The sequence below is a fragment of the Agelaius phoeniceus genome, chromosome 1 (genome assembly GCF_051311805.1).
Source record: "Agelaius phoeniceus isolate bAgePho1 chromosome 1, bAgePho1.hap1, whole genome shotgun sequence".
Taxonomy (NCBI): Eukaryota; Metazoa; Chordata; class Aves; order Passeriformes; family Icteridae; genus Agelaius; species Agelaius phoeniceus.
Window position 1 is genome coordinate 93968192 of NC_135265.1, and position 26725 is coordinate 93994916.

General features: G+C 37.9%; 1 protein-coding gene across 7 annotated transcripts in view; it reads right to left on the bottom strand.

Annotated features, from left to right (window-relative positions):
- CARMIL1 (capping protein regulator and myosin 1 linker 1) overlaps window positions 1-26725 on the bottom strand; it is a 189598-nt gene that overhangs the window by 45765 nt on the left and 117108 nt on the right. For 4 of the 7 annotated variants that reach the window (XM_077183526.1, XM_077183515.1, XM_077183539.1 and 1 more), the window contains 11 exons: window positions 25106-25117; window positions 22843-22924; window positions 21443-21542; window positions 21301-21355; window positions 15940-16112; window positions 13576-13644; window positions 9209-9302; window positions 7028-7126; window positions 5204-5332; window positions 4810-4941; window positions 475-650 (listed from right to left, as the gene is read on the bottom strand). In XM_077183526.1, the coding sequence (XP_077039641.1) occupies window positions 475-650; window positions 4810-4941; window positions 5204-5332; window positions 7028-7126; window positions 9209-9302; window positions 13576-13644; window positions 15940-16112; window positions 21301-21355; window positions 21443-21542; window positions 22843-22924; window positions 25106-25117 (1121 nt within the window). The remainder of the gene's footprint in view (window positions 1-474; window positions 651-4809; window positions 4942-5203; window positions 5333-7027; window positions 7127-9208; window positions 9303-13575; window positions 13645-15939; window positions 16113-21300; window positions 21356-21442; window positions 21543-22842; window positions 22925-25105; window positions 25118-26725) is intronic. The other 3 variants (XM_054639030.2, XM_077183531.1, XM_077183541.1) reach the window with 1 other exon arrangement.

Here is a 26725-nt window from a genome sequence, read left to right on the forward strand (position 1 = left end):
TGAATATCCAAGTTTCCATTTTTTAAGTATGTCAGTCTGCTGTGCACAGCCCCACACAAAGTCTTAAAGTGATTGCTCCAGCTATAGGACAAGACCAAATGTAACAATAGACAAAGCACGGCTACCACTCAAAGTAAATAGTGTCATTTTCTTCTATTACATTAATCCAGTGTTAGGTGAGAAAATAAATTTTTTTTTTAAAAAGTATTAGTCGTGAAAATATTATTTGCATACCACAAACCAAATCTTTCACTAAATAAGAGAGCACATGCATTCATGATCTTAGTTAACATCCCTAGAGATTCCAAATATATTAATCTAAGTTCCCAGACCTGCAGGACAATTTCCTGCTCTTTGAATGCCACAATATACTTCCCTGTGAGTCACAAAAGCATTCTAAAATTCTTCTACTACACAAACACACACCCCCCAAAATTTAAATTCCAATTTTGTTACATTAGCCTCCTAAAGTACCTAATTTTATTGAGGATATCAATTCCAGATTGCTCCAAGAGGACATTTTTTACAAAAGTGCGTGGGATGGAAATCTTCTCAGTGCTGGCCTCAATGAGGTCCTCACGGATGCGAGCCTTCTTCATTACGTTTGGGCAAAGGTTTTCTGCTGCATCCACCATAGACTCAAGGAGTGTCTGCAGCACAGTAAGCAAAAAACAACATTAGATACTGACATTCACTTTAGCTGGGAAGTGACAGCATTATTCTGTCAAATATGACACTTTTAGACTTGTATTTTTTACAATTCTTCTTCTGCTTTCCAATCTATTTTGCATCCAGCTGCAATATAAGACATTTTACAAAATATAGCTTTGAGAATCAAAACACTTGTTCTGAAAATGACCCGCGACTGCACTTGTTTGCCTTTTCAAATATGAAACATTTACATCTCTGTGTGTTGAACTGTCAGAACAAATTAGCTTCCCTTGTGCACCCACCACTGCAGTGGATGCTCTGCTGCAGATGCCTTCCCTCTAAACTGTGCCCTGAATCACCAATTTTCATCAGTGCTCCAGACCTGCCAATTTATAAGAAGCATCAGTAAATGAGGAAGAGAGATCCTGAGAACTCAGCAGGCTGTAGATGGCTGGAATATACCAGCTGAATATTAAGAAGTAGCTACAAGCATGATCTGCAGTTGGCATGCAAACCTTTAATATATGGCTCTCATTTATATACATGTAAATCTACAGCAAACTTTAGATATAGCCAACAATTTTTAATCACACAGAACCACAGAATGGATGAAAGCTTGGGAGGGACCACTGAAGGTCACCTAGGCCAACCTCCCTGCTCCAGGTTTCCCTACAGCACATGGCACAGAATTGTGTGCAGACAGTTTTTGAGTATCTCCAGTGGGGGAGACTCCACACCCTCTTCAGGCAGCCTGTTGCAGTGCATGGCCACCCACACAGGAAAAATCCAAAGGAGGGTGGAAAAAAAAAACAAGGAACAGGCCAGAGTCCAGTTTACTGAAATGGGCCAACTTGTCTCTGATAAGAGTGAGGGTTGAGAAGCAAACAGAAAAAGGTACTTACAAATAATAAAATAAAAGAAACAACATTTCTGTGGAATGGTAAGCCTAGGTAAGCATAGATCTTACCTAGGGCATTTGTAAATTGCACAAAAATAAGAACTGCACCCCTTGAAAATGCTACTGATTTCCTTTTTCTTCTCAATCCCATACCACAGGTGAGTGACTGCAAATTCAACTCCATAGTATCAGAGCTTTTTTCTCTTTGCATAGCCCTACCATAACTAGTAATTTCCTTACGCAGACAATGAGTAAAAAAGAAACACAATTGCTGCATAAAAAATTCAGTGATTCAAAGCAGCATCTTTTAGAGTCTGTAGCTTTTACAGTCTGGAAAAAACAACAAAGCAACACAAAGTGGCCACAGTGTACAGGAAAATCCAATCTTTGCAACATTTGATTTAGAGTTATAAGGGACAACTGCCATTACAGCTAATAATATATCTTGTTGCTGGGTTCCCAAGATGCCCTTTAAGAACTCTTCCCACACGCCCTCCTTCAGTCCTCAAGCAGATTCTGGGGCAGCTTGACTAATGAAGAGACTTTCAAGCCTCTGTGGCCATATCCCCATGGGGGATGAAGAACTTGAATGTTAGAGAGCACTGAGCCAAGTAAACTACTAATGAGAGCTCCTGACACATCCATTTTTTCCATACCATCTATTCATTGGTGCAATTGTGTAGTTTATTGTGAAAAAATTCCCTGCCTCTCAAGAGTTACTGATGAATCACAATCATAAAAGTGATAGACTTGCTATGCTGAATTACAATTCCAGTCTAAGCAGGGTCTTTCAAAATGGATCATGTGAAAAAATGCTTTGAGAAGGCATAGCAGGAAAATCTAGACCTTTTCTGAAATTTCCAAAATCAATTTTTACTCAAAAAACTGAGAGAATTTGCAATTTAAGTCAGAGTTTGGATCTTATCTTCAATTGCGCAGCTCAACATAATTCCTTTACTGGTGGATTTTAGCTGTTGATTTCATATGACCATATCCACAGAAACCTTTCCTCACCTCCTAATTCCATACCCAAATCTTTCACTGATGGAAAGCCATAGTTACCAATATTGACTGTGAAAGTGCACACATTTCAGTCACAGGGCTGCAAGTACCAGTCACCAGGTGAAAGAAAAGAACAAATTACTACCCACAATTAAAGAATCTTAGCATTCAGGGGAAAGATACAGTGAGGAAAAGGACTGAAGAATGATGATATCAAAATAAAAAAATGGAACAGGTGATGGAGCCAATAAACCCTTTGCTCCAGGACAGAATTTAGGAAGACTATTTTGAGCACTTCTGTCATTACAAAACCATCGTGTTTGTATAGGTTCCACTTGTCTTGCTTATTTTCCCTTGGGCTTTTACTGACTGAATAATGCATCTCCAGGTACTGTGTGTCCACAGTGACACCAGCAGGAGAAGAAAAAGGCAAGGGTCTTGCTATAATTTCTCCTCTGGTCAACTCAACTCATTCCAATATATTGATTTTTCTTACTGTAACTCCTTTCTTCACCCCTCTTCCTTTCCTTTAGTTAAAAAAAAAGGGAAAAAAATCTTATTTACTTAAAATATGTTCATTGCCTATAACCAATTTCCAAACTTCTTTTTAGAATCACACTCCAGTTGCTATGGAAACAAAAAATCAAAACTCCTCTTACAGCACACAGGATTTTTTCCCCCCAACAACTACAAAAAGAATTGTCTTTATGTGAGCTTCCTTATCCATCTTTACAAATAATAAACTGCTTATGATGTTTTGAATTGACCTAAACAACTGGGGGGAAAAAATAATTCTAATCCATGTTCATCAGTTCTTCCTCCATGCATAGAACTTAAAAGAAAATCCTTCCACCTTAAGTGAAAATTAATAAAAATGAGTGTTGGAGTATACAAAGAGCATTATGACTTTATAGTTTTTTGTAAGCCACTTTTGCCACACAGATCAAAAGTAAATGTAAAAGTATGAATGGTTGAGCTAAAGTGCCTTTTGTTGTAAATGTGTAAAAGTGTAGATGGAAAACACATTAATTCAGGAACATTCCAAATGCTGAAGAGGCTTTTTTTCTCACCCTCTATAAGACTCTCCAAGATGAACTTATTTAAGTGCATAAGCCCAGCATGAAGGGCTGACCTGACTACTCTTGTCCCAGTAATACCCCAGAGGTTCCACTGGGAAGAAACTTATGGATAAATCATGTCTGCAGAATTTCTCACTGTATTTCATATAATGGGGAAAGGGAGAAACATACTAAAAATAGAGCACCATTTTCCTCCTCATTAACTTTTTAATTTCAAAAAAGTAATTAGTAATATGGCATTATTATTGTTCTTCATTATATTCCCACTGACTTAAGCATTTTCATGTTTCAATTGAAAGATCAAAGAATCTGAAGATGAAGGTTGCAAAGTGTTTAAATACTGCAGAACACAGACAAAGCAGCTTAGTCACAAACAGAAGTTGATCTGAGCTGCCCCAGAGCCATATTTTTAAATTCATCACCTTCCATACAGATCCCTACTGTTAAAATTTGTCCACCTTGTCTTCTTCCTGGACTGATACCTTTGCACATGCTGTATGGAAGGCTCTTTGCTTGTTACACAGGAAGAGCAAACATAATTGAAGGTGCAAGTTTCTGAGCAGGAGCTGGCTGAGCACACAGGTGAGAACATTGACAGATCAACAACATCTACTTCAAGAGTTCAGGTTTAGCAGGCAACTTGTGAGAAGATTTCCTGTCAAGCTGCCTGTACCAGTTTTTTGGGCACTCTCAATACCTACAAGTTAACAGTAGAGTGGAAATCCTGCATCAGATTTGAAAGTGATCACTGAGAAAAAAAATCTGCCATGGAGCCTATAAAAAAGCAGCTTTCATTCTACTAGGACTCCTTAACTACTGAGCACTTTCCTCCAGGGCATGAGGCTTCTTAGGGTGCTTGAGAAATGTCTTAACAAAAGGCTGAAGGAGCAATTGATCAGTCTTCCCCTTCTAGCAGCTGAGAAAAGATGATAATAAACAGTATATGCTCCTTCTGTCCACTGAAAACATACAGGCAACTTTTTATTTTATTCCAACTGGGAAAAATTTCCAAATTACATGGCCCCAAGTTATAAGAAACTAAAAATGAAAAGATAGCTATCTTACATACAAATCTACTGAGAAGAAAAATGAAGTATGGCACATTTGCATTTACTAACAGAAAACCTCAGATTTAGTTATTTCTACATGTGAGAGATGGTAACACATCTATCCACAGACCTTAAGTTGCTCGTCCACTACCCTTGTGACTTCTCCAGCCATGGATTCAAGTGTCTCTTGGATTGGATTGGAGAGTGAACCATTTGCTCCTGCCCAAGAAGCTCCACCGAGATGATACAGATTTGGTAAGAGCTGTAAGACAGGAAGAGTATCCTCAGAAAATAGGCTCATCACTGTCTTCAAACCAGGACAAACAGCAGGAAATTTCTTTGGCTGAAACAAAGTCTTCATAAATTAGAATTATCTTATCACTTTAAATACTAGCTATAGCTGGTTATCTGAAGAAAATACACTTTTGTGACACATATTATTATTTTCACTGCCTAAAACCAGAGAAGCTGTAAGCACACACAGAACTGCTCTCATCACTGCCAGCGTGCTGGGAAAGGCTTACTGTTTTGGAGTTCTTAGCGTCCCGCATCAGCCGTTCTGCACATTTGACATCCTCCTGTACAGCATCCACACCGCAGTTTCTTAAAGAGTTGAGATGATCTTGCACTTTTACACATATTCTGTCAATCATCTACTTGAACAAAAGGAATACAAAAGATAAAACATCAGGATGTTGGTCAAACACAACCTTAATCCAGTCCAGGTAGAAAATCAATAGTAGCATGATGAGATTTGCAGTGACAATATAACAACCTGGAAAGGCATGATAAGACCTTGGCAGCATGTCAATACTATTGAAGGAAAGAACTACATCTCATAAAGACACCCCTAAGCATTGCAAAATAAATAAAAATTTACCATCAGGAAAAATAAATGCTGAATATTTCCCCCAAGGAAACCTCCAGGATAACTGCAAATAATAAACAAGTTACCCTATTTAAGTGTTAGTCTGGTTTTTTGATCAGATTTAATACTGAAAATGTTTTTGATATACCTAAGACTATAGTCTAAAGGCCTCTGAATTGTTAAGAAGTTCAGACAGTAAAAGAAAGCTCTGTTCATTCAACAAATACTAACAGTGATTTCTCCAGTCTAAGCAAAACGCAACTGCGCAGGCTTCTGCGGTATTCTTTTAAAATGTAAATATTCCTAGTTGCAAGGGAATTAAAACTATCAAAGCAGAAGTTTCCATCAGACATTTCACAGTGGGATAAATTGAACTTAATCTGTACCCGCAAGACAGTTCATTCAACATGCTGCAAATGCAGGGCAGGTGGTATATCTGTATCTTACAGGACAAACCACCAAGAATGCCTGACACATAGTCAGCTTTGATTAAGATATATGAGGCAGGGAGATATAATAGTTAAAAGTCTTTATCAGCCCACTTAGCATACATCAGAACCGGCTATTTGACATTTTGAAGCAACATCTGAGTGCACGCACCATCATATAAAGCCTACGTTCCAGCGTCTTATATCATTAGCAATGAGAACTGAAATAATTTCACAGCATGCTCCTTTTCAGATCCACATAAATCTTTCTCTTCAAAGGGTTTTGGGTGGGTATTTTTTTTTAAGTACAAAAAGCTAATTAATTATTAGACAGTAGAAAGTCTCATTGGGACCTCTGGACAGAAAAAAAATACACTCTGGGAATAATAATGCAATTCTATCATACTAGAGAGTCTTTTTCAGCTCTCTTTTAAAACTGTTTTTAAAATCCATCCCTACTGTACACAATTTAGTACAGAAATTAGTAACTTTATTTCAAAATAACAATAAATTACATTTCCTGAAACTTGATGTGTATGTGGTGTTGGAGAAAAGAACAACTAAAACCAACAAGCTATAAAAATCTAAACTTATTTCATATAGAGATTATTTATTTGAGGGGGGAAAGTGACATTGGAACAGAAAAATTACTAGAATAGAACAATTGGTCTTGCAGCTTCTAATTCCAGTATATCTCCATATACCATTTTCATTCTCAAGAGGTTAGAGTACAATTTCGGGTTCCAGTAACAAAACACTGTCCCATTAATTTTTAATAACACAGGTAGAGCACAAGCAAACCACTGTTCCTGGTTTCAACAGTAGTTTACTTGGTAATACCTTGAGCCTTTCTCTACATGGTACTGCTGTATAGAAGGCCTTCATCTCACACATGCTTTGCTTCCAAATACATTGTCATTTATAATTACTATTTCTTGGGAAAAAGTATAACCCACGAGGCACATCATCTTAAAAGTACTCAGAATGAGAGAGAACTTCCTCCCCAAGCAGATTTTAGGCATTGAGATGTCCATTAAGTAACAAATTCTCACCTGCTGAGTGGTGCTAGTGACAATGCCTTGCTGCAGCCGATATGCTTGCTCCTGTAGGTACTTCCTGGTCTCATGGTTACGAAGCAAGTAGTTTTCTATCTAAAAAAAGGAAAAAAAAAAGCAGAAAAAAAAGTCAGATTAGGAAACTGATTTGAGTCTTCACATTGTAATTTGCTTTCGATTTTGTGTTTTCAATTTTTCGATTCTGCTGTGTCAGAATTGGGGACTGACAAGAAAAGCTACCTAATTATTTATCATCTGCAAACTTTTCTGAAAGAGTGTTCCATTTTGAACAATTTAGCAAGTTATGCTGACAAAGGATTAGATCCTGGAGAAATATTTGAAGGGACTCTTAACTGTTAGGTGTTGTAGAGATCATGATGACTCAAGATATTTGATTCGTTTCTTTTAGATGTCTTTGGCCAGCTGCAAAGACATAGATTTGAATAGCAGTATGTCTGAAGGGAAAATAAACTATCTAAAAGTGCCTAAGTGATAGTGCAGCCTCAGTTCACCTGTTGGTTAATTAAAGCTAAGCAGCACAGAAGTGCTCTTTAGAGACAAGTGATTCCTGCTGATGGCTACCACAAGTGTCACCAGCAGTACACACCCACCATCAGCCAGCTTCATCACACACAGAATAACCCCCTAATCCTGCTGTATCAAACTTGGTGAAGCCAAAAACACCTATTAACAAACTGTTCAAGGTTCATCAAAGGTGATGGACCTGGTCTGAAAGAGAGAGGGGAGGAAAGGATGAGTGGAGTAGCCAGCAGGTTGTGAGGCTGAGATCAGTGGGGACAGTCACCTCTAAGGTGGCAGTAGCAGCAGCAAGAACTGCAACATCTGACCATGCCCAGAGCAAATCCCTGGGTTTATTCACTTTGCCCACCCCAAGCCAAATGTGCTGCAGAGACACAGAGCTCAGGAGGGTGGCTGCTGTGTCCATCAGTCAGTCAGTGCAGTTGTCCTGGCACCAGGCTCAGTCCATGCAGGGAGGCTCACACCCCCACCTGCAGGAATCACCTGTGTTGTGTTCACAGCACCACTCCTGACACTGATACCTTTTCTAGGAGGTAACTTCCTCATGTTGTGTGAGGAAAGCCTGACTCACACATTAAAACAAACTCGGGGTCTAACAGTTTTAGCACCCTTGATATGAATAAAAGGAAATGCTCTTTGTACATAGTGCCTAATTAACACACAGATCTAAATCCCCATGGCCAGAAGCTTCCCAGTATTTTTTTCAGAAATGCACCTACAGTCTAGATGTGAACCACGCCAATTATATTAAATGAGATGTAAGAAATACATCCATCCCCAATGAATCAGATTTTTAAAAGCAAAATTGAGAGAATTTTCATGCATCAAAGAAAAAGATACTAACTACCAGCACTTCTCCCTGTGATACTCAAATTACAGAAAGCAAGGATCATAGACATTTGCTTTTTAATCACAGTTATCTGTAAGAACTATTTATAACATTTTTATGGCCTTACCCTGGCTAAAGGAAAACTGCTCATTAAAGAGATGTGAAATGTGTGCTTCCTGATTGAGCAGGAGTCTTGTTTGGGGCTTGCAAGATTTACCATATTAAAACTCAGCTGGGAGTTTTATAACTCAGGCAAGTGGAACACTACAGATACTGTCAACACCTTTTTTATCAAAAAGAACATGCTGGGGCAGTTGCTTACTTAGGGCAACACAGTGTGTGAATTTTATATGTACAATATAAAACACAGGCAGTAAATGTTTTCATCCTCCTTTAAATTGAAGAGCACCCTTTGTCTTATACAGAGCTGACTGCGCTTTTTATGCCAATATAAAAAGCGTGCACCAGTAATTCTAAACATTTGGTAATACCCACAGGCACATATGTAACAAACATGCAGTTTCTAACTCTCTTTCATAGTCAGGCACACAGTAATACCAGGTCTAGTTTGCATTTTTTTAGTTACGATATTCTGACACTACACCACTGCATTCCATCAGCCTTCATTCCCAGCATTCTGTGGAATAAAAAGCTCTTGCAGCACTTGATTACCATGTATGTCTCTGCAAACCAAACAATCTTTGAATCCAGTATAGAATTCTTATTCAGCCAAGCATGAAGTCTCAGAAACTTAAAATGACTATATTTTTGCTGGTTTGATTTCTGTTCGTTGGTGGCATATGCAATACCTTTTGCAGAGCCTCTTCTGTTTTCTCAGGGTTTGTTTTGAGTGCTTGGGAGGCATCATTCATCGGTATAGGCATGAATCTCAATGTATAATTCCTACAGAAAAAAAAAATTGATGGTGAAAGTTAATCTCATTACTGTATCTCTTCATAATCACTGTAATTTTTTATGAAGAATAACCTAGAAGGGAGAAATAAATGTATCCAGCTCGTCCATGGAGGGTACTAAGAATGTATTTTTTCACATTTTTAAGTGAAATAGTTGGAAGTATATATGCTCTTTTTTTCTACTAATTCTTTACTACTAGACAGAGAGGTAGATTTTGAAAAGCAGTTACATGGTCAATGCCCAGTGGCTGCTGATTAAAAGCCTATCTGCCCTCTGTACCTCTGTGTACAAAGCTAGATTATTTTTGTGTATCTAAACAGAACAGGGAGAATCAGTGCCTGCTGGAAACTGTATCAGATCTAAGACTAAATGGAAATACTCAGTAACAGACAGATAGCAATTAAGAGACTGAGTTTTAGAAATTTACTATTTAATAACTTCTCATGTTTACAACAATTTGAAGACACTTGCTGCATTTTTAATAAAAAGCTGACAAAACAAGCATAGCATCCCCACATTGCTTTATGCAAACAATTGCTCCCTGCATTTTCCTTATTTGCTTGCAAAATATTTCTGCAGCTTTGTCCATCTGCTGCAATGAGAAATTAAATACAGGAGTTTCGTCCTGAGTCAAAATTACATTTAAACTCTGAGAATATAAACTGGCTATCATAACACAGTTATACTCAAAATGCCACCTACAGTGGTGTGTCCACACAACTTCAGACTTGAATAAGGGGGTGGGGGAGGAACAGCAGGAAGTTTTTAAAACCTGGAAAGGAAATTATTCTTTCTATTTTCAATTAATCCTTTATTTCCTGCAAACATTTCTTTCTCCTCCTTCTGCAAACATCCCACTAACCGCCTGTTCCTATTCCATCCAGAGCTACACAAATATGTTTGGAACCTTCTATTCTTGAGCGCTTTGAAGTTGGCAATTTCAATTGAGTCACCACCATTGATGACAGCAGACCACGCTACTCCCAACAGCAGACACCTTAAATAGTGTGAAACTCCAAGCTTCTTTCGCTTCTTCTCCCACCAGGTGCTTGGACACATGTAACACCATTCTCTGAAGGGCAGTGTCCTCCTGAACTGCAAACACACCGATTCCTCATTGATACCACCCAACATTTTACTTTAAATGATAATGGAAGGCTTTTATGTTTCTTCCCCAATGCAAACACGGTGATGTATGGCTGTCAGTGCAGGCAAAATCCCTGTCCTTCCACAGTGTCCAACTGTCTGGTGCATCAGACAGAAAATTAACTCTTCTTTTTAGCTGTCTTGTCCTTCAAAAGAACACTGCAAACTATACAGACCCTGATATGTGTCCTCAAGTAATACTAACCAGTGTCCACCACCATGGGGAGAATTTTTAAATGTCAAAGATGCTGAGCTCAAGGACAGATAATTACAGAACTTGCTGATTCCCTGACAGGTGGGGTATTTATTTAGTAAAAAAAAAAAAAAAAAGGTAGATTTCTAAGGATCTCTGCAGCTGTTTGACATTTAATACATCCCATTCATTGAAATCTGTAATTGCCAGCTCTCATGCTAGCAGTTATATGCTAAATTCAATTTAGTCAAAGACTTGGTGCACCCTCCCTCACACATATGGACACACAGAGCTGGAGGAGGGAAAATGAAAGGTAAGGAGATTTTCATGGACACACAATCACAGAGGCAAAACTTTCCTTCCTACCCTAAGGGAGGAAGGAAATCCTCTGTACTTGGGTTGCTTTCAGACACACAGTATTATTTTCATCTAAGAATTTGCCAGCCCTTAGGGGAAAATATCAAGAATTTAAAGCTCACTTTTCAACTTTATCATTATGCTTTGTTTTTCTCTGTTTCCTTGAAGTCTAAAATATTCCCCCATTCTTCCTTTTATTAACACTCCACTTGTCTCTTGTAAAGGAGCACATTTTGCTACAAACTCAATAATCCAGTAATTTCCTAAGACATCGATATACTCAGCAAAATACCTATATTTAAAGGATGTTAAATTTCAGAGAGGTGCTCAAAGACTGTAGAGGATGTCCCAAAAGAGGTACCAAAAACCTCTTCTTCTAGATACAACATGTGTGACAACAGTTTTACATTTCATCACATTATTTCCCCTGTAGTAACTTCTGATCCACACACTACATATGCTCTGTGCTGCAGAGGAGATTTTACTTACAGGAATAAGATTATCTGTTTTTCAGGTCAGGGTGTGTGAATTTCACATCACTGCTAAGGGAAGAATTCATAGCCCTCTGACAGACTCCAGCATTTCTCCTTAGATATTAGAACTTCAGCTATTTCTTCAGTCAGTCCATATAGAAAAAAATATAGAAACAATGCTGCAGAGTCCTGTGACAGAGGGGGCTCCAGGCTGCAAACCACATGTTTATCTTCATATTAAAATCACAGAAGTACAAGACTCTGCTTAATGGCCAAGCTGAATAGGATGCCCATTGTTCTCAAATGCCCTCCTGAACTGACACCTGTAAGGGACTCTGCAGAAAATCTTCTCAGGACTTCATACCACCTGTCTGGGACACCCCTGGGGCAAAATCTGCCAACAGCCATGCTCCTGGAATTCCCTTGCAGAAATAACATTTTCAAAGAGCAACAAGCAGACGAAGAAAAGTTGGAGATTAGGAAAGAAAAAACCTTCCAATTACTTCAGCCTGTTTTAAAGTCTGCTACAAATCACCTCTGCCTCCTGCCCATGTAACTAAAGTCCACCTTTCTTCTTGTTTTGTGGTTTGGCAGATGAATATTTTTCATAAAATCAAAATAACACGTAGAACACATGTCCTCAAACATCTTCAGTATACTTCATTCCATTTTGAGCAATGGTTCTTCAGAATATTGATGGCTTCAGGTATTTTTAGGAAACATATGGTGAAGAATGTTCTCAAAATGTCTTCAAGATGGATTGTTTACAGCCTAATTGTTTTCAGCCAGTACTGACAGTCTCTCTCTTCATGTTTAAACCTTTGTTGCTTGTGGCTTAGTGTGTGATGTTATCAAGGTTTCTGACAATGTAAAAATCTTTAAGGCAACATAAAATGACCTCAGCTTCCAAGTTAAATAAACGAGATGTCACCCAGAAAAAGTACAGTGACACATAATTAACTGTGGCATTCCGGGGGTGTTTTTGTTTAGATTACTTGCTTTTGCCTCAGGATTTCCACCCCTTCTCTATTTACTCATTCAAACACCTTGAAACAGAGAAATAAAGCTGATGCTAACCAGAAAACAAGTGCATTTCTTTTCCTACAAGACTTCCCCATGCTATTGCCCTTTAACAGAGAAATGTCTGCAAGTTGACAAATAACCTTTGCAAATTATTATTCACTACTATCAATGGAATCACTGCAAGATGATTTGCTTAATTATACATAATTTAGCTAATTTCCCACATCAGTGCAACTGAATTCATTTCAAAACCGAGTATATAGACTACAACAGTTTCACAAACCAAGTAACTTTATAAGCTCTAGCCTCATGACCCCTGCAAGGGTTAAGATGCTCCCTTAAGTAGTTACACAGTTTTATAAGATACCTTGTCTAGGACCTAGCAATAGTAGGTTACATTCACTTTCTAAAGAGAGCCTTTGCTCCTGCCTGAGGGATTTCATGATGCGAAAAACTTCAACTGCTGCTTAATTTAAATCTGGAATTCTTCTCTCTTAAGGAAAGTAAGAATAACATATAAAGAAATGTGATGGATGTGGAGGGAGATGAAAGCAATTTAACATCTATCACTGGTAATAGCTGCATCTGTGAGTAAACTCATGGAAGCAAAATGACCTAAAGCACAGCAATTACAAAGAAAAACTGCAGTTCCTGAGATCATCACTATTAGTTTCAACTTACTAGGGGAAAGAAAAAAGTTAGACCACTTCAGTAATTTTCTGTTATTATGTACAGCGTCATTCATTAGAATAGAATTTGTGCACACTATCAACACAAGAGAATGAAGCAAAGGGAAAATATTACCAAATTCAGAATTTTAACACTGAGAGCAGAACTCAAGGACCTTAATGCTGATAGCAGAGTATGGATGAAAGAGCCACAGAGCCTCTTCCCATCCTTTTGAAGGATGTGAAGTCATGAATTTTCCTTTAGATTAAACATCCTGACGCTTAAATTTGAGAGCACTCAGCATCTTCAAGATCATATTGACTGCGGTGAGCACTGCAGCTGCTCAGATCATTCAGGATCTTTGGCCTCTTCATCAGACATTCAATTACTTGAGACTTACTTTTCCAGTGCCACAGCTATGTCCTGGAAGCCCTGTGCAGTGATGTTATTCTTGTCCCATATTACAGTTCTGAGAGGTGGTGGGAAGAGGAAAGAAAAATGTAAGTTAAACAAGAGCGACCAAACAAATCCATAATGAAGCTTTGCATATTGAAATAACACACTGCTGAATATTCAAAATTGCAGAAGGCAGAACTTTAAAAACTTGTCTTTACTTAGATGGTAAATCCGTGAAATGACAGAAACTATGGATAAATACCCAAAATCCAGTTTCCTGTACTTTAAAGGGGACTCTACTGCATTTTTTATCACTAACATAAGTACCTTACTTTTCTAAAGCACAATTAATACAAAGATTTGGACATAAATTCCTGCTTTTTTTGAGGAATAGCAGCAAAACCAAAGTTCAAATGTCTCCTTTGCAAGGCCATACTGAAAAACCAGAAAATTGCAGTAACTGGTCAATCTCTGTTCCACATAGGCTACGTGTATTTTAAAAATTCATGCTGATCAGAGGTCAAAATTTGCAGGCTATTACACATTCAGCCCTGCACTAAGCTCATCACACTGTTCACATGATTCCCCATGCAACACAAGAAGCTGCCAAAATAAACCATTAGGTTAGGTGCATAAATGGTAGCTCTTTTGAATACACAGTAATGATGAGAGTGATCAAGCCTTCCCCTCCTCCCCCAATTCAGACCACTCAAGCAGACTGCTTGGCAATTTGCAAACACATGTTCAAAGATCTCATTAGTAGGCAGAAGAGACAGACAAGCAGATAAATCTTACTTCTGCTAGAGCACCAGTTGTAGCTGTTCTTAAAAAAAAAAAAGGCACAAAACCAAACAAAGATTTCTGGTGTTTAAAAGAGAGGAAAAAAAGAGATAAATGGCATGCTTTCACAAGTATTGACATCCTTCTGTTGTTGCACAATTATCCCTCTGTTTTTTAGATGAAAGGTAAGAAAGAGAGGAAGAGAGATTCTACACTCACTCAGCAAACATCAGATATGCTAAGGGTCAAATCTTGAATATTTCTGCCACTGGAAAGTCTGTTTATACTTCTACCTGGGTGTCATTTTGTAACATTTTGGCAGAACCAGTTAGCATTGCATTATTCAGTCTGTAATCACACCACAGACTGTGGTGACATTATGTCAACTGTGACACTCAGCATACTGTGAAATGTTTCAGTCTGCCACCCTGAAATGTATCAAGACTTTATTTCCTCAAATATTGTGGTCATTTCAGGTTAATGCATTCAATAAACCTAAGCCATCCCTCCAGTGCTTTTCTAACATTTTTAATATTCAGTTTGGGCACAGCAACACAAAGGCCAGAGGATGCCTGCCTCTGAACAAAATAGCCAAGACTGTTTGGGGGAATTTCTTATCCTCCAGGGAACAAATACTTGGAGACCAAGTAAAAAGTGGGCTTTTTACACTGACAATACACTGAGGAAGGTTCATCTGCACAGTCTGAAGAGGAGGAGGGAGGATTATCTTTCCTGATGAGGGTGACATATTTAGAGGTCCCCATCCAGATTTACGCTGATTGAAGGTTTTACTGTTTGTGAAACACATGCTGGATAGAAAAAGAGTGATACTCTCAAGCCATCAGTGCCAGACATGCTAAAAAGCAGTGAAGTTGCTGGGCAGATGAAGTTGCAAAGAAGATATGCCAAGGTCCATCAACACAGTAGGAAGGGGAGAAAGGAAGGAGGGATGGTCCATGCTGCTCCCCATTCTGAATTCCACATGCTCTTAGTTCTACAAACTGACACTTCAGAAGACAAAGAATAATTCACTTCAGTTTCCTACCCAAGTATCAGAATTTTCTCTGCTGGGAAAGCCTCCAGTAAGAAAGAGAAAGCAGAACACAAGAGAGTAGCTAAGCACTAGAATTGTGTTCCCAGGGACACTGTGGAATCTTGGTACTTAGAGATCTTCAAAACCTGCACAGGCAAGTCCCTGAGCAACCTCACATAGCTTTAAATTGGCCCAGCTTGGAGAAGAACATTGGATTTAATTAACAGAGAGCTCTGTAACAATGTAATTTTTTCTGTCATTCTAGAAATTTGAAAAGTCTTTTGATTCCAGCAAGAGGCCTTTCTGTTCAAATGTAGAAAATTTTCCCCAGTTTCAGTTAAGGAAATGTTTTTGAAGGGACAACTTGCTTTTCTTGTTTTTCTGTTGTTATTTTCCGTTCTCTTAAGAAAAAGAAGGATGAGAATCCTTCCAAATAAAGACACTCTTAAGTGGCTGTACATAGAAAGGTTCTGAAGAGAAACAGATTAAGAATAAGCCAACAACTTCAGTATTATTAAGCCATTCTACTGCTTACTGCAAATACATTTCACTTACCTGAGTTTGGTGTTTATCTGTAGGGCTTTTGCCAGCATCTTTGCTCCCATATCTCCCATGGCATTTCCACTAATATCCACTTTTGTGAGAGAAGTATTGCTGCCCAAGGCATTAATAATGATGGTGACCTCAGTCTTCAGCTTGGAATCTGCGAGGGACAGTGACTGTAGAGGCTGTGGATTATAGAAAATGCACTGATAACAGAAGCTGATAACAAATTCATTCCTCAAACACCAACTAAAAGAAGTTACAAGTTTCCCAAACTCTTGGGGACAGCAGTAAACATCATAGAGTTATTTCTGTGTTTGCTGCAGATCCTAACAACACATGATAAATTGGGAGTCAATAACTTACAGCACAGGTGTCAAACACATGCACACAAGCAGATTAAGTTGTAACACTGTGAAAAAATTATTTTCAAGTGGCAGTGCCTCCAACTTCCTGAGTTCTGCTAAATACAAAACACAGTGTAAACCTCAAAAAAGGCAAGATAACAACCACCAGCTTCACAAGACAACTTCCAGTGTCCAGTGGATTTTGCTTAACCAATATTAGCATTTTCAGTGAGAAATAGAAGTATCTACCATTCCCCTTCTCTCCCTCAGGCTGAGACGTTTGCCCAAGGGCAAATTACAGTCCAAGGCACTGTTAAAACATAAACAGTTTCCTTAAAGTGTTAAAGATAAAACTGTACCAGGTCTGAAATTCAAAGCAATATTGAGTATTTACTAAAATGAGTAAGTCTACTCATTGTAATAGATACTACAACATTTTTCAGTAGCTTTATTTTTTCATGAAGCATATTAAGCTGAAACTATCTTATTTGGCTCCAGCAAGTCACACTCCAAGCCTCAAAAAAACCTTTTCTAAAAACGCCCATATTTCCTTCACTCTCAATGCCCCCAACACTCAACATCAGGAGCTCAAGAACCACAGTTAATTTATCCCCATGCCTTGCATAGATATTACAGCTCCTAAAAGTGTAATTTGTCTTTGGTGATGAATGAGGACTCCACAAAACATTTCCCTTGCTCAAGTGTGAGTCCATACAGAGAAGTGTATCGTCATTATACACCCACTTAGGCACGTGCTGAAGGATGAATTATTGGAGCCTAAAATCCTCAAATAGGCAGCATAGGAAAAGCAAAATCTCCTAACAATGAGCCACAGCCTTTATGTTAGGCCCTGAAGTTTAGATTAATGAAAATAAACCAACCAAACTGTGCACACATTCCAGGGTCCAAGGTCTTTGCATCATACCTGCTATACAATGGGATCTGACTCTCCAGACACCAAGGGATTACAGTGATAACCAAAAAACTTGCAACAATGCAAGAAATGCACTTACTAATGAGGAAAAGCACAATAATTTGGAGGCACAGCAGGTTGATAATTATAAAGTCTAATAATAACACAAGCCACATGCTGGTTTTATTTTAAATGGAAGTTATTAAATTACTATGCTAATACCCTTAATCTGTCTGTTTTTGAATTTTATTGCACAACATGAAGAGAAATATAAAGAATTATTAAGAATTTAAAAGCAATATTAACAAAAATGTTAACATCACATTTAGAATGGCACTCAGGAGCTCTTGACAGAAGTCTGAGAAGCCCTTTTGCTGACAGATTCACAGTAAAGCAGCACTATGCAGCACTAGGAGAAATCAGCAATAAACTTGTGAATGTGAGATTGTTTCTGTTTCTCATGTGTCACTTTAGAAATGGGCATTGGAGTAACTGAGCTGCACATGATCCCTCCCACATAATTTTTCTAAATCTCAAATATCCTCCAGGAAGCTTCTTGCATTCCAACACTCTGACAAAACAGTATATGACTGAAAACACTTCTGTACTGTATTCTGTAAGGATTGACAGCTATGTACCATCTAAATATTCATTAAATTATCTGATCATTACATTAAAAATCCCAAATGAAACAACAACAAACAAAAAAAACGAATCAAAACCAAATCCCCCACAAATATGGGCAATACTCTACAAACACCTCTTTTAACAACTTAATAGTTTTAGCTAGATATTGAGAAAACCGAAGTCTAAGGAGCACTTTCAGTGTCCCTGCTACAGAAAACAGGTACTTTGCCAATATAGAGAAAATGCTTTAACACAATCTTTTTAAGGAAGAGGAATTCTCAAAGTACAAATTTACAATTAGAAATTGTATGATTTTATTCATTGATTCAGTCGTACTTCTGGAAAAAACCCTAGGAATTAAATCAAGCTAAATTTGTTTTTCCTAAGAACAAAATGCTGCAAAAAGCCTCCAAAAGCCAATTCTGCACCAAGCACTGAACTAACAACTAAAGATAACCATCACCAGAAATTCACTGCACCTATGCAGGAGTGATTACCACTCTGAGCAACAACACTGCATACCTGCAGTGTAACATCCCTTTTTGCAACAAGCAAAGGAATGACACATTAAGAATACATTATAATATTCTGCACAGTATAGCACCTATTTATATAAAAAAGACATGAAAATAACCCAAAAAAATGAAACTAAATGTTACATTCTTGTTTATGTAAAACACCTGTGAAGCTCTGCTATGTAGGTTACTACTACTGCTTTTAAATGATGCAGAATTACATTTGGGTCTCACTCTATTTTAACAGTCATAGAAGCAAGCCACTGATTGTTCAAATCATTTTACTCATGACTCACATTAACACAGCAACAGAGCTATTTAAAGTGTGCATAAACACATGAAGAAGCATTTAGAGATCATTATTTTAGGTTAAAGCCACTTGCTTCAGCTTTCCATGCAGACAGCGTGCAGTTCCTAAACTGTGCAGTGTGCTCTGGGCAACATCACACCCTGGTCTCTACAACTGCATCTTAAATTTTTCATGTCCTGTGGCAGTAAATGCATACTATTGTTAGAATGAGGACCACCCCATTTATGATTCAAATTGAAATAGCTAGAGACTTAAAATAATTTCCTAGCATTGAGATACAGTGAGGACACTCCTAAGCAGCTTTCTGCAACATATTTTTCCCACAGTGCTACAGTGCCTGTCCTCAACTCTTTTGCTGCTAAGAGATAGTTCATGCTGGTTTTAGTGCTTGATGAGACATAAAAAAGCAAGATTCCCTCACTGAAGAGGATTAACAAGAGAAAAGAACATGGGGAAAGAAGAGGCAGGGTAACCCCAAAAGGATGATATGCTATATCCCAAATGTTAATGAAGTGACATGAAGGAGAGACAGTTATTCTTAGTAACCAAATAAAACAACTTATTCTTAGTAACTAAATAAAACAACTTTTTGGTGCATTATTTCATTATAACACTGTTTGAAAACAGGATGACAATACATTGTGTAGGTTAGGTTAGGAAAATGTAGTAGGTAAGAATTACAGGCCCACATCTGACCCGTGTATAGTGTAAAAGGAAGAAAGTGGAACAACAAATGAGGTTGAGAAAAGAAAAGGAATGCAAGAAGTGGAAGCTAATGATGCAAAGGAGAGAGAACTGCAAGAATGATACACACAAAATTTAGCAGCTACCTTTTCCTATAACCTGGAAGTTTCAAAAACAGAAGCCAGGAGAGATAAACAGAAGGTTGTAACACTTTAAGTAGAAATAATAGAGTGAAAGTAGAAATTTTTGTTCTTAAGGAAAGATAATAAAGAAAGGAGTCATAAAATAGGGGTAAAAATTCAACAGCATGTTTCATAAGATGATTTGGGCACTGAAAGGACACAGAGTGCGTGGATGAAGTGTTTTAAGGTATGGTCTGAGTGGGAAGAAATGTTCACCTGAAACAGAACAAAGGAATAATGGAAATAGAAAACATACTAAATTACATTTGTTTGTGATTTAGTTCTTCAGGACAGCTGTGAAAGGATAAGCATGAGAAACAGGGCAGGACAGAGACAAATGCCCACACAGAAGCAGCAGGTGGTATCTGATGAAATGAAACTGCTCAGTACAGGATCAAAAGGAAAAGGAAAGGAGGGGAAAGCAGTCCTGCAGCATTCCTTTTATAGGCAGAGTAGAAGGAGGTGCTCACACAGCACAAAACAACAAGGCCAGCTTGGTACAAGAAGCAACGCAGAGTTCCACCCATACATTACTTAGCACAACCCTACATCTAACTTGTGCAAACAAGGATTTTCATTAAGGTGCTTTCATTCCAGGTGTTACTTCAATTAGAATTAGTTTTGGTATCTGTATGAAGAACTTTACCACATCACACTGATATCCCATGTTTTAAAGAATAAAATGTGGAGGAAGGCACAGAATCAAGAAACACCAGTACCTCTAATCCCATTTAAGAGGGCAGAAAGAGCATAGAGGGCTAGTTTAATAAATCACTTCAAATAAAATTCAGAACTAAGAAAAAGGGAACAGGGAATATGAGTCTAATGACCTTGCAAGGCAAGAGACATTGGGAATCCTGGTTAAAACTGCCAGATACAGACATAGATGGAAGGAGAAGACAGCCAAGCAGTTAATATGAAGAGCATGAACTTGGAGGCGAGACAATAAGGACAACAGGAAGGAGCAGGTGTTCAGACAACCTGAGTCTACAGTTGGCTGTCTCTGGAGAATGAGGAAAGCCTGCTTGGTACTTGCACAGGAAATTAAGGAGAAAGAAAGGACTAAAAGTAGATAAATAAAGATTGACAAGCATGAGAGTAACAGAGCATCTTAAGATCCCCTTCTAACCAAAACTAGGATGCCAAGAATGGGCAAGAACACAAATCCAACCACAGAAGTATTTCAGAATAACAAAAGTAGAGAAATTAAGGAAGTGAGCAAGCATCCCAGTAAGGTACCCTGAAAAGGTTTTATGAAATTGCTCCCATGACTAAGAAAGGTAAAAAACAGCACAATGAATGGTTTATTTGCATCTTTGGAAGAAGGAAGGAATTCTGAGAGATCACTGCAGTGACCTTGCATTTTGCCAAGGGAAAAAAAAAGTTAATACACAAGAACAGCTATCAGGAAATAATGCATTCCATAAATTAAAAAAAAAAAGCATTGCTATTGAGAGCACTACGATTGTAATCTCTTATCAGGACACAAAAATTCTGAAAATTTGTGCCTAAAGGGCTGTATAATTTAGACATAAATAACTAGGTTACACACATCCGACTATTTAAAATGAATATTTTTCAACAACCACAGATCCTAAGACTATCCTCAGAAAATGTTCACCTACATGGCACAAGTTAATCCAAATTACAATCTGAAAAAAACCCCAAATCCCAAATGCTGGATGTATCTGTGCAGAGTTGTGATCAAATCTTATGCAGCAAATTAAGAAAATTATTAGAAATAGACTGTGAGGGTACAAATACACATGATGATAGGAGGCAGAAAGATACTCACTGAATCCTCGTCTTGAATCATCTGAACTAAATTATCAAGTACTGGAGTGAGATTTCTGAGGGAAGAAAAGTTAGGAAGATGATGAAATCAGCAGTTTCTCCTCATCCATTCTCTTGTTATTTAGAAGAAAGAAAATCCTTACTTGGATTTCATGTTGTTAAAGTTTTTGCCTAATGCCAAGTGTCTTATCGATCGGTTTTTACTAAGCCAGACTACAAGGGTTGAGAGATCAGATTCTAGGCCTGTAAAGAATCAGATTAGATTAGGAATTAAAACACATTTTCACAAAAGACCCAGACCAGGGCCAATTATTGATGCTATACTCAAGTAATTATAGAAGCACACTAATTTCCAAAATGTGTAGGAAAATTTCCATTCTTCTATCTTTAAATCTTTTTCTCATTAGTGCCTCTGCTTTTCTATGAGAATAAATGCTTTCTCTTAAATAAACCCTTTAAGTCTCCATGCTAATCAGCTATTAAAGGCACCTCTCACAAACACAGAAGAGAATTCAGTCCCTAATCCACAGTCTAGCCACCCAAGGGTAGTTCCTCACACGGTCAGGCGAGTTTCAAGTTCCTTGGAGAACTCTAAAATACTGCTAATCACTATCTAGTCTTAGTAGAGCTGTGTACCAACAATATTTCAAAGCCTTCAAAAGCCTGCAAAAAAGGCTAACATAATACACTACAAATAAAATGACCTGAAAAACAAGGCAAATTTTTTCTACTCCTGAGTAAAAGAAAATTAACTTTAGTATTCCCAAGCTAGTTATGTATTTGAGGAATCCACTAGCTAGATTACAATGATTTAGAATTCAGATTCACAGCATAATTTAGATTTCAAATATCTATCTTTATTTATAAAAATAAATCTTTTTGCCTAACTGGGCTGAATCAGTAGCTCTCACAGCTTTCCATTTGTCCATCCCATCCTTCTTGGGCATTCCACTGTACTGGGAATCTGTTTCTGAAATACTTCTGCACTTGGCTGATACAGGGGCAAACACAGCAGGCGAATTCTTCCAGTTCATACATTTACACCTTGAATCTGCAAGATGAGAAGCCAGCTCATATTTCCAGGAATACCTGTGCTAGGAAGCACAGAGACTCCAAAGCAGAAAAGACTTTTCCAAAGACTCAAGCAGGCCTTTTCTCACCTGAAGCTCTTGGCTCTTTGCTCCAAATTTTCCCCCTCAGCTTCATTCTGTACCAGACCTTTCCCTTTATTCTTTTACTAGACTTCCAATTCTCATTCAGCTTCTTATCCTCTTGTACTTAACTCAAATTTACTCTGGATCTAATACGAGCTTGGTGCCATTATTTTCTTCTGCCATGTTACACTGATCTCAAACAATAAACTTTTGAGGGTACAGTTAGTCTTCCAACGTTTCTTATTAAGAGGTTTTGATCTGAGACATTTCCATAACCCACATGGCCAGTAATCACAAAGCAAGAGCAACCACCCTTGGTTACACTGAGAGCAGAAACAAAAAGCATTTCTTGACTTGCACAATCCTCCGTTCCTGTTCTGTGTACTTACCATTGTCTGAAATATCTAGGCTGGTGATATTGTGTATTTCTGCTATGCATCCTTCCAAGACTTGTGCACCTCCAGATCTTAACTAGAGACAAAACATCATCCATTTTTGCAAACTAGTTATGGTTTCAAGATCACACAGAAGACAGTGGTAGGAGCTTTGTGAATACAGAAGGCACTAGCAGCGGCAAAAACAACAGCAACAGAAGAAGTTATAGACATCAAAACGACAGCCTATGCACACATTCCTACTGTCCTCATCCTTACTCTCAGTATTTGCATACAAATGAGAAAAGGGACTCTCTTTCCTTTCTCTTGAAACTACCTCTCAGCCTCTAAATCAGGAAAATACTTAAATGGTTAAACACAGCAAATCCTTTAGCACTTGTGCTGGGCAGTCCCTGAAGGATTGGGGTGAGCATTCTCTACATGAACATTTCCAGTGTCTTGTGATACAAAAAACTAAACTTAGACCAGCTTATCAGCTTGCAACCCTGGCACCCTTGAACTCCACTACAGTCAGGCCTTACAGGAAGCATCTTCTTCCAGCTCTTAGCACAATGCTAAGGTGCCCAAAAGATAAGTGGGGGGCATACAAAAAAACCCCCTCAATTAAATTATGCCTCCCTGTTGCTGAAAATAAAATTCAAATAATCCAATTGTAAAACAGCCATAAAAGACAATAAACAAGAGGAAAAAAGCAATATAGTCATTCTTAAGAAACAGCAATAAAAGAAAAAAATTGCAACAATAACAAAAATGCCTGGCTGCAAAGTATCAATGATGATATTTTTAATCTGAAATATCACATGACTATAAAAGAAATGTCAGAATTTAATGAAAAAACAATGAAATGTTCTAGGAGAAAACATCAACATTAAGAAGTAATGAAATCTTACACACTTATTTACTAATGCTACTGAATAAACACCTTTTTTTTTCCAAAGGAGTAAAAGCATTTTCTTTTTTTTTTTGCAGCTTTGAACTTCTATATAAGGTGCATTTAACTTTATAAACATCTCCCCGTAAAAGATTTTAGCTGAAGTAGGAAAAAATTCTATGGAAATTTTATTTTTATATTTTCTACCTTCACATTATTTGCTTCAAAAAGAATGGAAAGCTTTTTCAAACCTCTTCAAAGCTTTTTCACCTCCTGTGCATAACAACTGTGAAATTTTTTACTTAGTTCACTTACTTGGGTAAATATCCTGAATCTACCTGCTGATATTTCTGTGGACCATCAGCTTTTATCCATGCTATAATTGAAGAGCCACAAATGCATTCTAGAAGCAATTTTCAATAAAAACTTGATTTGGCATTTTTTTCAACATTTGAGGTATGTGATGGATTAACAAGCAGCTGGATAACTTGACCTGAGAATTTGGAGAATGGTGGCCAAAGATAACACCTAAATCATAAATCAGATCTGGAGTGTGAGAAGTACAGAACATAAGGCACCTTTTCCCCTCTCCATAAATCAAAACCTGCCTATCCTTCACCTCATCCTCTCAATAAGTAGTCATATTACAGGCTGTATTCGGGCCAGAAGTGCTGCAAATTTAACTCAACTTTATTTTAGTAAGAGCATTTATAGCATTTGCTGTATGAAAGCCAAAATCATTCAGTTTGCTTTGTGCTGCTCCCTCAGTGTGGCCCACTACAAGATAAACATTTTATACAGTGTCACAACTACTACTGCAGAATCTATGGCAGATCATACATGGAACTGGATTGGTTGTTGGTAGGGTAAAGTTCTATGCACTAAAATTGTACTCACTATAGAATCCAAATGCTTTTGGCTATATATACTTTGAGGGCTGAAGTGGACAATTTTTCAGGAGTAGCTTTCAATCTTGTACCAGATAACTCTACATTCAAAATTTTAAATATATAAACATTTCATGAGCACAAATGGTGATATCTATTTGATCTGAAAGTGATGACAAAAACTCCACTTTTAGGATCACAATTTGCTGCAACTGTGTTAAAATATTATGCACATAAATAGATATATATAAAAGCAGAGATAAATTGAAGTGCTGCTCATCAATGTGGACTGTGATACTGACAAAAAGACCCTCTGCAACACCTTCTATATGACATATTTCTGAGACTACAAAGAAAAGCTCTTATCAGAAAATGAAGAACAACCCTTCTACAATTAAAAATGCCAAGTGTGTTCCAAGCTATGAGGTACTAATATGGGAAGGGCAAACAAAGCTGCTTACTAATTTAACAATTAAGGTAAAGCATGGAGGGTACTTACACAGTGACCAAGCTAAGGGAAGCAGAAGGGAAAAGAGTGAAATACATCAGTGCTGAGCAGGTAGAAATAAAAATGTAATTTTCATAGTAAAAAATAATTTTAAAAAACAACCAAACAAGCAATAGAAAATGATTAAGCTTGGAGATAATATACCAGAAAATTATGGGAGCAAATGAAAAATGGTGGAAGAGGGAAGGAACACAGATTTATCCTTCCATACTTGAGTACAGCTTGCCTGATGCAGGAAAGAAGAGGGCAAAGCTGAAGCATCAGCTTTATAGCCCCCTAGGAGCGTGTGCTTGCAGGAACTGGGAGTAGTGGTGACTGGCTCCAAGCTTCCCACCACTCTCTTTCCAGGTGTAGATTACCCTGCCCAGATCCCAGAGGGTCAGGGAGAGGTGGAACAGGATCCTGAGGTGCTGGGCCATTCAGAGCACTCCCACCTGCTGGCACATCAACTTCCCTGCTGGTGGAAGCATCACTTCTTTCCAAAGCACATGAGAATGAATAAAGCTCAGTGATGGGAAAAAAAAAATGTTAAGGGAAGGATCTAAGGAAGTGCTGTCAGTTTGGAGGGACCAGCTACAGGAAAGCAACACTGAGTTGGGCAGGATTCCTTCCTTTCTGTCACAAGAGTCAGCCATGACCACAAGTGCTTTGGTATCCAACAAATCTCATTGCTCCTTGAAGGACTCTTCCACATCGCATCCTGGGTGTTATTTCATGAAAGGGTAATATTTTCTCTCCTGTCAGCCCTTGTTGATTTACATGCTAATTTATACTCTCATTACTTATATTTGTGTTTTATTGATTTATTTATTTAAGGCTAAATCATCATTGTAGGACTTAATTTTTATTACATTAATTACTCCTCCCTTTTCCTTCCTTCCTCTGAAAGATAAATTATCATCCATCTGATCCCTCTACTCAGAAGTCAGAAGCATATGTACTGGACTTGAAAGCTTTTCTATTTGGAATTTACATGCAGTGCTCTTCAAAGTAACAACATTTTCCAAAAAGTCTAAAATATCAGAAACTATGATATGCATTCACAATTATTTAGTTTTTTCTTTATAAGGAAATCTGTGCACATTTCAAAAGCAATTAACCACAAACCTAAAGGCAAGGATTACTGCACTTCAACATGGTTATCAATATTGCATATTTTCTACTTAAAGGGAAATCACTGTATTTGCAGGCACTTCTAGAACAGTTAATACTCAGATGGCCTTGGAAATATCTAACAAACGGGAGGCTTTATTTGCAGCTTAAAAAACTGGGAAGTCAGAGAAGGCCTAAACTGGTTCATGTTGGTTTTGGCAAGAGTCCACCACACAGTTCTCAACAAAATGACTTTGCCTCAAGTGGCTTCCCAGGGTTGTGTCTGATCTTTTCAAATTCTGCTTTAACCATGCAGGAATCATCCTGCAAGAGTATGGGCAGTCCTGGGAAACAGAGGGCCCAGCAAAGCACAGGGAAGCAAGAGAAAACAAGGTAAGGCAAACCAGTTGCCACAATAGTTCTTACTTATTCTTGAGGCCACTTTGACAGTGCTTCTTATGTTAATAACTTTTACCAAAGTTCCTTACTGGCTTGAATTGATTAACTGATTAGGAAAAT